At 44.9% G+C, this 14,621-nt stretch overlaps 1 protein-coding gene across 1 annotated transcript in view; it reads left to right on the top strand.

The window, feature by feature from the left end:
• The first annotated feature begins 4,665 nt into the window (after nucleotides 1-4,665).
• Nucleotides 4,666-14,621, top strand: part of erfl3 (Ets2 repressor factor like 3) — an 82,743-nt gene continuing 72,787 nt past the window's right edge. Inside the window, exon 1 of the mRNA XM_080747204.1 lies at nucleotides 4,666-5,384. Coding sequence (XP_080603330.1) covers nucleotides 5,363-5,384 — 22 coding nt within the window. The 5' untranslated portion in view covers nucleotides 4,666-5,362. The remainder of the gene's footprint in view (nucleotides 5,385-14,621) is intronic.

Raw genomic sequence — 14,621 nt, 5'->3', positions numbered from 1 at the left:
CTACAAAAGAAAAAAGCTATTGGATAACCTGATTTGGACACATGATCTGATGCGGACAACGTCACTATGACAGAAGGATCACAAGACTTCAAAGTGGATATAAAGCATATTTAAAAAATATACATTGTGTGTGTTTAGAAAATACATTTACAACACTGTGATTCCTGCTGCTTTTGCATATAGAAAAATGTTTTGTACACGTGTAAATGGAGTATACAGTGTATCTGCTGCCAGAAGATTAATAAAAGTCTAAACCTAAAGAAATCACATTCACAGGATATGCTTTTTTCAAACTAATAAAACAGACTTAATGTGACCCCACTTGGGGTCCCGACCTTGCCTGGTTAATAAACCAGACCGAACACAACAACACCCCCTGGCGGTAGTGGTGTTGTAGTACGGTCTGGCACTGATCCATTGAGATTCTATTTCCTCAACCAGCTTCAAGGGTTGGCCAATCAGGGTTGTAAGCTTGGGGCACGTGGTTTCTGTAGGCTTGGGGCACGTGGTTTGGGGCAAACCCCAGAAATGACAACTCTTCCTGAAATCCCAGACTCTCTTCCCAAAACAAAGTGTGTGATAGAGGCTGGCAACGACAGGCAAGTCCCGACCCATAGTGTGAGAATATCAGTCCTGTCTTTTCCTCTATGTACTTACTTCGTACTTATTTACTTACTTACTTACTTACTTACTTACTATTGTATGGAAAATCCGGCAAACACAATGGAAAGGAGATATTTCTGATATGGTTTTCTCATGTTAGAAACTGTATGTGTGCGCATGTACAGTACCTGTGTGTGTACTGTATGTGTGCAACTGTACAAGCATGTAATCTATGATCAATAGAGATCATAGATATCATAAATGTCCGAGCCATATATTTTAGGCCAAGGGACTTAGCTTATTTGTGGAATAATGAAATTACACAATCGATTGTGATTACTGACCTTGACTACGCAGATGACATTGCCCTAGTCTTGGATACAGTAGAGAAAGGAAGGGAACTACTTCTGGCAGGAGAAATGGAGTGCAGGAAGATCGGACTCAAGCTCAATGCCAAGAGAACAAAAGTACTGACGGTTAACAGAGGACAAAACCATTTCCACTGTGGACAGGAGGTGCTCCAGGCAGTAGAGGACTTGATCTTGGGGCCTGGACTGCTTCAAGGTCCGGAGGGCACTTGCCAACAACAGGAAAGGGCTCTGGATGGAGTCTACACAAGAATGCAAGGAATGGCACTAGGTGTCACATGGACGGACCACATCAGAAATGTGGTCCTCTACGGGAACAGGTGAAAAGAAACTAACGGCATTTTAATATCAGTGTAAAATTGGGCCGTTCAAATGTTCACTACACTGTGTGTGTGTGTGTGTGTGTGTGTGTGTGTGTGTGTGTGTGTGTGTGTGTGTGTGTGTGTGTGTGTGTGTGTGTGTCGGTGTGTGTTGGGGGGGGGGGGTGAAGAAGAGAAAGAGTGACAGTATTAAGAAAGGCACGTTACAATCACAGTTGGTTGGATGCACCTCAATGGGCAGAATCTAAAGAGGAAAATAAGTGTTATGCATGATGAGAGAGGCATGAGAACAGGGTGTAGGTTCGTAGGCTACTGTATATGCAAATGAGTGGTACTGCGAGCTTTCTCTGCTCTCATTTCTAAAATCAATAAATACGTTTTAATAATACAGTAGGTAACATTTTTCGGAGGAAGAGAGAGAGCAAGGACGTGGGTGTGTGTGCTCGCACAAGTATGTGTGTGTGTGTGTGTCACTGGCCACAATGAGACAGACCATTCACACTGGCTCTGTGCCCCTTACAGCACAGGTTGATTTACTCATCACAGGCTTTGCCACATAAACTTGCTCCATGAAAGTTTGAGAAGATTTCATAATGACAACAGCAAATAGTTAATCTACTGTATGTAAGGAAACTGTCGCAACATCCTCTCAACAGCCTGTGGATGGAACGGTGTGGTGGATGCATCTTGCTGTTAGTAACATACTAAGATCCATAAACAATATCACACACCTGCTAACACCCCCACAAGTATTGACAGCTTCGACCTGCAAGTGAGAAACTCAAAGTGGGCAAGTTGAGGCACTGCTGTTAACAAAGTAGAGTAAAATAAATAAATTGATCAGCCCCAACGTGTCTGACAACGAAATCGACATCTTTACATCTGAGTTTTTCAACATAAGAGGAACAGCAGCGCCAATGCCATTGACTTCTGGAGCTGTGTGAAGACAAGAGGAACATATATTTTTCTCACGTATGCACGGTTTGACTCAATTACTCCTTTTATCCAAACACTGGTTTTAGAAAATGTACCTATAATTAAAGCCATAACGATTAACTAATATGGCAATATTTAGTTTAGCAGTCCCAATCGGTATGTGTGCACACACACGTGTTTGTTCAGTGTGCGCACATGCACAAGCATTTCATCGCGACGCCTCAATGGCCCTAAAAACAAGGCTCCAAACAGTCCAAAACAAACTAATTAGGCTTCTGCATCACCTTCCATCTCGGGCTCACCTTACAGCTAATCACTTTCTAAGCATGGGGTGGCTCACGGTAGCTGACAAGGTACAGCATCTTGCAATGGGCCTGGTGTACAAGATACACAATACCCATGTACTTCCAAAACGTCAAGGATGTTCACGATTACAACAACAGAGGCAACGCCACAGATCACGTCCAACCCAGATTTGGCTAAATAAAAATATTTATAAAGGTGTGTAAGTCCCTTCCTTCCTTTAAAACGGCACTGAAAAGCGGCCACTACTCGAAACTGGTCAAAGAAATATCCTATCCTTATTCCTTCCCCTGACCTTTCTATTGTTACAACTGTTTTTTTTTTCTTTCTTTTTTTCTGATATCTTCTGCATAGTGTGTTCTATCTGTCTGTCATTCAATGTTATGAGTTTAAAAAAGGACCTCAATTGAAACAAGCCAGACTTTATTTGGGTGTATCCTTTTAGTTTCTAGGAAACTGTACCTTTTCCTATGCAAACTTCAAATAAAGTTTTCAATCAATCAATCAATCAATCAATCAATCAATCAATCAATCAACTTGTCTAGTACGTGTACATTGTTAGATTGGTGAGTCGTGAAGGAGTTTTTTGCGAGCCATGGCCAAGTCTTTTTGGGGGCCAGACAAAAAGGTTGAAAATATGTTTTTAATTATATTTCAGCATAGAGGTGGCCACCATAAATTTTAATTTTTGAGGCATTAGGACTAATTTTTTTTTTAGCTAGAAAGCACTCGGGCACCCCTTAATAACTAGTAGAAAACATGAGCCTATCGCCTATGTAATAAATGAACACAATTTGCACAGCACTAAAACATAGACCTACTCTTTACAATCCATCAATGAATGCAGCATAAAGCATTAGCATTACATTGCAAGTGACCTGAGCTTTAGTTCATTATAGGTTAATGGCTGTATTAGGCTACATGAAACCAGTAGGTAGCCTATGTCCTGTTACTTTCTGACGCTGTCACACTGAAGTTTCAGCGCCTCAGCTCAATTCTAATGATGTAATTATCATGATTTGAAAAGGGATCATTAGAGAAAGTACCCGTGGTTGACGCAAAAGGACGACACGCATGCCGTGGAGCTCTCGCGCCTCTCTCGAATCGTAGGACGCGGATGTGATGTCACACGACGACCACGGTAGCTGTGGCGGTCTCCAGGGCAACTCGTGCTGCAGTGACGCCAGCTCAAAGAGCTTCAGCTCGTGGTGGCGAGTGCTGTGCATAGGGTACTTTGTTGCCTTGTTTGACAGGTAAGCAGCATTGCATTTGGTACACAACTACACACACATGTAGTTCAGATGTTCCTAAAGCAGACACTATTGAAACGTACAAAGTGCTTAAATAATAATGTGTCCCTAATAAATGTTATTGTTGAATACCCCCGTTACCCGTAGGATTCCGATAGTTAAAAAAAACAAAAAAGTAGGCTACATGTTCTTTGATAGTTTGATATTCAGGGCATGATATTCTGCAAGAGCTTGTGTGTGTTGTTCTTGATGTCAGGAACTCACATTTATTTTAAGCTATTTGTTTAGCTATGTAGTAAGCAATGTTAACATACAAACTTTAAATCTAAAATGTATTTTTTATTTTTCCTTGTATTCTTATTTTTCTGCTTTCATAATTTATGTTATCCTATGAAAAGTAGCCTACTGTGTTCTATCAGTCTGTCTTTCAATGTTATATGAGATACATAAAGTGGTTCCTGTGTAAATAAGCGAGAAAGCCGAAAAGCTTACTAGGATCTCCTTTTCGTTGACCTTGTACCAGTGATTTCTTTGTACTTTGTCATGAAACTGTACTTTTTCCTATGCAACCTTCTAAATTCTTCAATCAATCAAAAGCTTGTGTGTTGTTCTTGATGTCAGGAACTCAATTTTTTTTAAGCTATATTATAAGCATGTTAACATGCAAACGTTAAATCTAAATGGAGAGAAAAGCACAACCGTGCCTGCCTAATGATCACGACAAAAAAAATGACAGTGCGTGGGGGAGTGGGCGTGTCCCGCCCCGCCAGCCACCCCCCCTCCTCCTCCGTGTGGGCGGGGCTCCGTGCTGGAGTGGAGAGAGAGCGAGAGAAACACGACACCCCGCGAGCTGCGAGAGACGCACGGGGGGAGGAGAGACACAGCTACTGAGTGAGAGAGTGGAAGAATTAACCAAAAAAAAGTCCGTAAAGAAAGAGAGAAAGAGAGAGATAGAGGGCAGCTTATCGAAATCGTGATTCTCCTGTCAAAGAAGTGAGCTTTTCGGCGGTGACATGTCAAACTAAAGCACGGTGAAAAGATGCGGTTGAGGCGGAGTAAACCCGGGAGACAGGACAGTTAGCGAAAGTAGTTTGTAAACACGCACGGACGGACGGGAGCGAGGGAGAGAGACAGCGAGAGAGAGTGAAAGAGAGGGAGAGAGAGAGAGAGAAAGGGGGCTACGGCGGCTCGCTCGAGTCGGGACGGCTACTTGCTTGGCCGTTTTTTCCGCTTGCTGCAACTTGAGCTCGCTCCAACGGTCCGCTCCAACCGGGACGAGACGGTTGTTCGACAACTCCTGTCCCCGGTGGAAGCAGCGCGTCGCTCGGCCGCGGGCAGAGAGAGGCTCTCCTCCTCCGGGGTTGAGATAAAAGTTTTCCCCGAGTGGTACAAAGTTAGTTTCTCTCCCCCAACCAACCTCCACCACCACCCCCAGAGTCTGAACCGGAGGAACGGCGGAGAGAAAGAGAGAGACTTTTCATTTCTTCCACCAGTGCAGTGACTTGTGGAATTCACCCAAACTGTTAGCTCGGCAGCTAACAGTCAGAGCTGCTTGCTTTGGACCACTTTTCAATAAAGCACAATGAAAACACCGGGAGATTCTGGTAAGTTTTGCCAACACAAATGTACTGCTGTGAAACTGATCCAGTTTGTTTGAAAAATTGTAATATTCATGCTTGTTGTTAGTGCTGTCAGTTACGTATAACTTTGGCAATTAGCAACCCACACATAGTTCACCGACATCGTCACATGGGCTATTGGAACTAAACTCTGGACTTTTTTTGTCAGCGTGGGTGTCGTGGGCCGTGGGTGGCGAGACGAAATGAAACGATAGGATGAGATATGACATGAGATAGGAAAGGGATTCAATAGATACTTCACTGCTGAAGAGGAAGTGGTTATTGTACAGTTGTTACAGTGTGTGTATCTGGCTGCATCCCGTGGAAGGCAACACAATGTATTTCACCTTTCAAGAGCGAGAGAATCCTAGAACGTTGGTTCCGGGGACCCCCAGGGGTCCATGATGGAGTTTCAGGGGGTCCCTAGCTAAATGATACTTACGAACCAAATGGACACTTGTGCATGTAACTCTGAGACTGTACAAATGGACCGTAATGGGTTCATTTGGTTCCATTTGTACACTCTCAGAGTTAAATTAACATTGATTTTACAATATAAATGGGGTCCCAGAGATAGATACCATTAAATGGGGGTCCGTAGCCTAATGCATGTCAAACTGGGGTTCCCTGAAATTAAAATGGTTGAAAATCACTGCTAGAGCTGTAAAAAGTCTTCTCTTATATGAGGGTCCCTGGCATATCTTTTCAAATGGGGGCCCGCAGACTAATTAGTGTCAATTTGGGGGTCTACATGAAAAAGTTTGCGAATCACTGTCCTAGAAGCACTGTGTGTGTGTGTGTGTGTGTGTGTGTGTGTGTGTGTGTGTGTGTGTGTGTGTGTGTGTGTGTGTGTGTGTGTGTGTGTGGGAGAGAGAGAGCGTGAGAAAGAGACAGACATGTTGGTGCTTGAAGTAGAGTTTTCCCTGCTCACTTGCGGTGATTGTTCAGATCAGTTCAGGTAACGTATAGGTACGGCTGGATGTTTACCTACATTTTGTCAGGTATATAGATAGGCCTGTCAGCAAGCTGAGCTGAGGCAACGCCACGGGAGGGGGAGACGGGGAGTGGGGGTTTCCACTTGTCAGCTGAGCTCTGTGTCTGTGTAATTCCTGAAATGCTTGCATAAGTTCGTTCCTGCTGCTGCCTCTTTTTCCTTGAAGGCCGCCGTGCATGTCTATTCAGAAACGAGGAAGTGGTGAAGTTTATGCCAATTATGCATTTTATTATTTCAGGGTGGCACAATGACAAAACTGTCTAAGGGCTTGCTGTTATGCTTTTGGGCTCACGAGTGACGCACGCATGTGTGCGTCATATTAAGATTTATTCTCTGTGTGCGGAATGAGAATAAATTGCCCCCCCCCCCTCTACGGGAACAGTGTGATGTCTTCTTTTCTAAAAGCATGGGTTGGTAAGAATACATTTGGCGTGGGGCCATGTGTGTGTGAGCTGAGGCTGGCTGACAAACTGTGTGTGGGACCCTTCCCACTCCTGGCCCGGGCCCGCTCCCCTCCCCCACTCCTATCCCCTCCTGACTCCCGCTGCTGCACCCAGCCTCACGCCCCCCGCCCCTCAACCGCATTCCTACACACCCCCTCCCTGGAGCAGCCGACAGCCCTGACATCACACACATCCCACCACAAGTGGCCCTTTTACTAAGCTTTGTGTGTGTGTGTGTGTGTGTGTGTGTGTGTGTGTGTGTGTGTGTGTGTGTGTGTGTGTGTGTGTGTGTGTGTGTGTGTGTGTGTGTGTGTGTGTGTGTGTGTGTGTGTGTGTGTGTGTGTGTGTGTGGTTAGTGCATATTTGTGACTTGTGAGCTGCTCTGGGAATGTACTAAAAATTGACTGGGCCCAGGCCATAGGTTAGTAGCGTGTGTGTGATTAGTGCTCAAGTGAGTGCTTCTGTGATTATTTTATGTATAACTTGCCACGCCACCACCACCACCACCACCAGGCTGCGTTCACCATTTAAGTGTGTTGACAAACACGGCTACTCTGTCCCATCACTGGGCGCATTACCAAACGGTTAATCAGATCTCATAATGGAGCCTTTAAATAGTTTAATTATTGAACTGCTTAATCCACCGACATTGTCTTGATCTCCCCTCCTGCTGGCGGCCCGGATACGCAATCAGAGCGCCAGTATTAACCCTTACCCTGTGTGGTCCCACTCAGTAAGACTGGGGCACATTTGCTGGATGGCGATGGATATAAATAGTGCGGCAGTATCTGTAGGATAAAAATGTAATCATCCTCTCCCCTCATAGGAGGATTATGTCGTACACCGTAAGCTGCTTCATCTCTGGAGGGCCCCTACCTCCCATTCTCTCCATCGTCCGATGCTTATCCCCACCTTCTGCACTTGCTACTTTTTCCATGGTCACTTCATTAGGCTGGTATTGACGATAGGATTTGTGCCAGGGAGAACTGATCTGATGAAGTAGGAAACGGATTGAAGGACTGCATCCGAGTGTGAGCTTCTGAGAGACTTTGTTGTAATCGGAAATGTCATGGGATCAAGCTGCATTCGCCACCACATCGGTCTGTTTGTCCATCAACAGCCCTGTGTCCAGCCAAACTGCAGCTCATTTTAAAATGCACAGCGCCTGATGAGATTTGCAAGATGTAAATGTTAATAGTTATGTGTTTGCATCCAGCAACACATCTGTTAGTACCTACAGTGCTGTTGCGTTTACCCAGTCATTATTCCTGGTAATCAGCAAAGTTTCTAACTGCATTCCAACAGGTTGCATTATTAGTCAGCTGATGTATTGGAGCAGCCCTTGTAGTATTGTGCTGCCTTAGACTGGAGCCTGGCCAGTGCCAGATTTTTGGGTCCCATGCCGATTTTGGAGAGTCCTCCTAGAGTCTAGGAGTCTATAGCATATTGGTAAAATCATCAGCAATCAATGGTCTAGGACCTAGACTATTGATTGCAGATATTTTGAACAATATTTTGTAAAAGAAAGGGGAAGAAGTCTATTGAAATTAATCTGAAAAAGAAAAAAAGAAAAAAAAACTTTTTGATTAGGTTAAATTGAATGTTTTTGATACATTTGCCCAAAATCGGCAGGCCAGAATGTAAGTGGTAAAAATTGGCTGCATAATTACCAATAAATCATTTGGGCTCTAGTTGTTCTTGTGCTGTGCTGATTATGAGTCATGTCACTTCTCAATTATAGCAGCAGAGCCAAATGTAAATGTCCACAACATCCATTGAAGTTTCTATTCTAGTGATTAATTGGCAGTTATCTCTTCCCCTATCGTTCTACAGGCCTATATCCTGCCCTGTGAGGCTCAAAGGTTGTTGTGCTAAAGATAATTGATTGGATTCTGACGATAAGGACGGCCACAAACACGCGTGCACACGTAAAAGGCTAATTAGCCTACTGTCTTTCTTTCTCCTCTCTCCTATATCTGTAATTTCACCTCATTTTGTCTTCCTCGCTTCCATCTTCCATCCCCCTTTAGGACTTTCTTTCTGTGCCACTTCTCCCTCTCTCTGATTAGATGGGATAAGGACTGGTGTGTGTCTTTGTGTGATGGAAGTGGCTGGTGGGATCCCTAGCTTTGGAGTGCCCATTGTGTGTGTATTTGTGTGTATGGAGTAGACGGGGACAATGGTGGGAGTGGGGCAGGCTGTGGGGGCCAATTGTGCGAGGACTTGTGGGGCCAGGGACCTCTCATTGTGCTCATAATGGAGCAGAGCGGCTCATAGTTTTGGTGCTGCTTTTTGACAAGTGACGAGAGCGCACTCCTGCATGCGTGTGAGAGACATTTTGTATGTGTGTGCGAGGGAGGGAGGGAGGAAATGTGACGCATCCCAGCCTGACCATGATTATTCCCTCTCATGTTTGTTCATCAATCCATTAAGTCTCAGAGTTCATTAAAGATTTAGATCTAACATACTATTTAAAGAATGGTCTACACTGTTCTTTTTGTCAACTATTTTGTGATTTGCAATTTGGTTCTCAAAATTTTTAAGCATTTGTAAATTTTGTACTTATTATTTATTCGTACAGCAGAGAGAGAGACCAGACTGAGAAGGTAGAGGCGGATTAGAATTTAGAACCCAAAACATTGTAACAAGTTGTATTCCCATGCTGTTTGTTCACTGACTGACCCGCTACTTCTGTCATCAATACGAGGCAGTTTCCCGATTCACCATTCCATACGAGATTGATGTGTCATAGAGCAGTTTTACACACACACACACACACACACACACACACACACACACACACACACACACACACACACACACACACACACACACACACACACACACACACACACACACGCACACACACACAGGACAGAGGGGATCATTCTAGGACTGAAAGGAAAAGTATCACCATTTCTGTCAGTTTGTGTGTGACTGACTACATGTACGCATGTGCTTCAATCTCAATGCGGCAATGATAAGCCCAGCGATTGCCTTATCTGTGAAAACTCCCTGCTAACAGTGCTGACCACAGCAAAACCATTGCCTCCCATTATCCCCCAATACAGATCTATTGCCTGCATAGGGTACGGTAGGCCATACACGTAGGCTGGGCAGCCAGCGCTACAATTGGTGATTAATGTACTGGTAGTTATGGTTTCTTTAACAATTTACACTTATTGTTTTACATAATTAAAGCACATTTCCATGCAGGACTTATTGGACATAGATATACACACACCGTATGTGTGTGTTTATATAACAAATATAACTTTTTACAATCTTTAACACAAAAATAAATACCAATAAAGAATGACCACGACCAAACATTTTATTTTTAATCTTGTCATCTGTAGTGCAGATAAGTTGACAAATGACTTGTGGTTAAAAAAAGGGGGGAGTGTGTGTATGGGGTCTTTAGTTGTGGAAATGTCTGTATTTAGTCAGGAATGTGACCAAAGGGAACAATGCGCCCAGCCACTCGACACTAATGGAGCTCCCCACTATTAGCAGGCCTTTTGCCTGTGTGCCCTTGGCCTAGAGACACCACGGGAGAAAGACAGAGAGCGACAACGCCTCTGTACCCTTGACCGCTCGGCTGCCTCTCTCTGACCACTGGACAGTAGCGCCGGCAGCCCCATTACTCCACCCCACACACACACACACACACACACACACACACACACACACACACACACACACACACACACACACACACACACACACACACACACACACACACACACTCTTCTCTTCAGGCATACATACATTAACTTTAACTTACACAGATATACACAGTACACACAAATACACTTTTACATGTGTGACAACCCACATTTGCCACACACTTGCACACAGTGTTTCTCTTGTCATGCTCCCTCTCTCTCACACATGCACACGCACGCACGCACACACGCGCACACACAAGCCCCATTAAGACCAGATCTGGCCGTATGGATTATGTGGTTCTCAAATAGCCTGTTTGATCAGCTGCACGGTTGGGCGGTAGAAAACCAAAGAGCTCCATTTAAAATTCACGTTTTTACACTGATAACACAACGGCAGAACTAAATGTGTCCTCAGGCCAGTGTGTGTGCTATGTTGGGGGGTGGGGGGGTTGTTGGGGTCCTAGTTTCCCTGCAGTCCCATTAGTTGTAACCTCAGTCTGACCCCTCCACTATTGACAGCATTGACTATCGCTCAGAGACAGTGACGCCTCATTTATGCTCCAGTGTACATTACAACGCGTCACCTCCACGAGACATTATGAGCTTGTAGATCTGCTATATTTGGTGTACATGGAAGTATGTGTGGGAATGGGGGCGCACTGTTGAACCACTTCTTGCTGAGAAATGGTAACACACCATACACACACACACACACACACAAACCTGCATACATCATGAATGCGTGCGCACATGCACGCTCACGCTGCTGCTTTTTATTGGAATTCCTGGACCTCCCACATTCCTGCTCCGAACACTAATAGTTGCCGTCTGTGGCGTATTACTTTAGTGGCTGTTGTGTTTTTTCCCCCCCCTCTGCTATCTCAGCAAGCTTCCCCTCACTGCGCTACACTCCGAACAACTTGCAAAGATACACACACACACACACTCACACACACACACACACACACACACACACACACACACACACACACACACACACACACACACACACACACACACACAGTGGAAAATACATACATTATATACTATGTACAGAACCAAACATTTGAGACCATTATATTCATTGTTTGACACGTAAAAATAATCTGTCAAACCTCTTAATCAATTGACTTTATATCATCTGTCGAAGGCCCCCTTTCAGATGCTGTATGAGGCAGGACGACCTAGAGAGAGAAAGAGAGAGACCATATAGCCTATATTCCCTACAAGGGTTGTTTAGGAACTGTGAAAAAAGGAAGGCTATCCGCAGATTCCGCACATTGAAAATACATTTCCCAATAATTTGGTCACATTATATTTCTATATCTGGAGCGAATAGCCTTCCTCTTTTTGTAGTTTTATTCTATTTTTGTAAATCCTTTTATGGGATTCTGTTCTATAACGCACACACACACACACACACACACACACACCACACACACACACACACACACACACACACACACACACACACACACACACACACACACACACACACACACGCGCACGCACAGTTTCTCATTTCATGTGTGTATTTAGGCTGAGTTGGAAACACAGCAGGGCGTGGTGGTGTGCATAGATTGACCTGCACTATTCCGCAGCCGTGTGTGTGTGTGTGTATATATTGTAATTTAATACAGGGAGTTTACAGAGCAGCATTGTTGCTGTGGAGACTCAATATGAGGCATAGAAAGGCATGTTTTTGTAAAGCAATATCAAGCCAGAGGTGTTTGCGTGTGTCTGAGACCGAGAGAATCTCAGGCAGAGAATAGAGAATCGGGAGGATAGAAAGTGTGTATTAGGTGAACAAATTATTTACGTGTGTATTTGTTCATGCATGTGTCAGAGGGGAAAAAGTATCTATTGGGTCGTACTCCATAAGTGTGCTTGTGTGTGCGCTTGCTTGTGTGTGTGTGTGTGTGTGTGTGTGTGTGCCCGGTGTCCATGCATGTATGCGTGGTTACGTGAGGGGGGTGTACGTATCACAGGTCCTTGGTGTGCACTGTGGCGGCGCCACTGAAACCGATCTGAACCTGACGCCACATACACACACACACACACACACAGACAGACAGACAGACAGACAGACAGACCGAGCGGCCTGACACACCTGTGGATATCAGGTAGCCTGTGTCTCTATCCCTTGTGATCTTCCCAGATCAGAGTTATTATTTAGGATCCTTCCCAGCACAATGAGTTGTCCTCGGGCTTAAGAGAGGCTGCTCTCCTCTCCTCCCGGGCACTGTGTTATAATAACGGGTGAGCTGGCAGGGGATGGGACGGCTCTGACTCACCAGTCACCACCAGGACCATCAGGACACAGAGAGAAAGAGAGGGAGCTGCCTTATAGTCCTGTTTCCCCTTACCAGTGTGACATCACACACCACCGCCAGCCGCAGCACCTGGACTGGACACTGAGACACACGCACACACGCACGTGCTTGCGTGCTCACTTACTTGTGTGAGCACACAGTAATAACGTTAATAAGTTATTAAGTTTGCTGTATTGTTGGTAGCTCATGTCAAGGCTAATGTGTCATGAAGTTATTATCTTTGCCACTCTGGAGGCGGAGATTGTTTTCTCTCCGCCACGCAATTTTCAAATCGGCGGCCGCATGCATGCACTATAGCAGGCTGCTTTATATTGAGGCCTGTAACTCTTGAACCATAGCCGCTATAATCATAATCATGTGCATTTCTGGCCAACTGCGTTTTCTTCAAAACACTTGTTACTACTACAGTACTACTCCTACAGATTTAGTCTAAAACTCACACAAATCATATTGAGTTATGTGAACATTCGGATTTGATTTGATTTCACTGTTTGTTGCAGAAGCATTATTTGTTGCCCCAAATTAGGTGACATTCAAACTAGACCTACCGGTAAGTGATATGTAGGTGATATGTGTATTTCTTGTACACATACACATGCAGTGTATAGTCTGTGTGTGTGTATGTACAGTAGGCGTGCCTGCATATTGTGTGTATGTGTGTGAGCCAGGGTGCGGTATTACTGACTCTGGGAAGCGGCAGAGTGGAGCTCCTAACCTCTGTCTCACCCCCCTGTAAAGCCCAGCAGAAAGACGGCAATGTTGGAATACTTTCTCTGGCTATTTTTGTCTGGGAATCCGCCTCTATGCCGGACCCAGAGAGCAGGGAAGGGGGGGGGGGTTATCTAATCTAATTTCAGAGGATGGGAAGTCACCAAAAGAACTACTGTGCCACTAGCATACTGGTGATATACTTGCCGTGCGTGTGTGTGTGTGGTCGGCTGTCCGTGGAGTATTGAAATGCCGTCTGGCGCCACCTTAAACTTTCTCTCTTTTTTCTCTCTCTCGTTCTCTCCTTTCTCTCACCCTAGCCTTCTCCCCCCTGCTCTGTCCCTTGCTTCTTTCCTCTCAGTCTCTACTTCCCTCGTCCTTCCACCCCATGTATGGAATGCAGAATCACATTTGAAGAGTTTTTTATTCTCTTTTTTTGACCCATCTTTTCCCCCCATCCCCCCATGTCTCTCTCTCACTCAAATGTCTTTACCTAGACTCTCAGTCGTCCCATGTACAGACCTGTTCTGTGTACGTCAGTATTCATTTTGAACTTTGAGCCAACTGGTGTGTGTGTGCGTGCGTTTTGAGGAGAATCTGTGTGGTTGAGTCACACTTGTGTGTGTGGGTGTGTGTGTGTGTGTGTGTGTGTGTGTGTGTGTGTGTCTAGGCAGGTAACACCTTGTAAGGCGTGCGTGTGTGTGTGTGTGTGTGTGTGTGTGTGTGTGTGTGGGAGTGTGTGGGAGTGTGTGTGCGACTGTGCGCATGCTGGAACAGAATGTGCAGAGTGGGTTTTGTCACTGGAAAGAATGACTGCATGCCCCTGCTGAAAGATTCAACTCTCAGCTTTGGACAGCGTGAACCTCTGTATTTTGAATTTCATTAAACAAATGAGATGGAAACGCCGGCCTGCTTTTTGTCACATCAGCGTGTGATGTCTTAATATACATACACACACATATACAATGTCTGAATACTGCACGAGAGACGGCGAGGTGTAGCCTACATGTGTGTTTAGGCTCACGTAGGACACCACTTTATCAACTGCCGAGATAGGGCCTTCTTGTTTGATA

The sequence above is a fragment of the Nannobrachium achirus genome, assembly GCF_963921795.1.
Source record: "Nannobrachium achirus genome assembly, chromosome: 2".
In the NCBI taxonomy this organism is placed as follows: domain Eukaryota; kingdom Metazoa; phylum Chordata; class Actinopteri; order Myctophiformes; family Myctophidae; genus Nannobrachium; species Nannobrachium achirus.
Note: the sequence above shows the minus strand (reverse complement) of the source record. Positions and strands in the feature narration are given on the sequence as shown.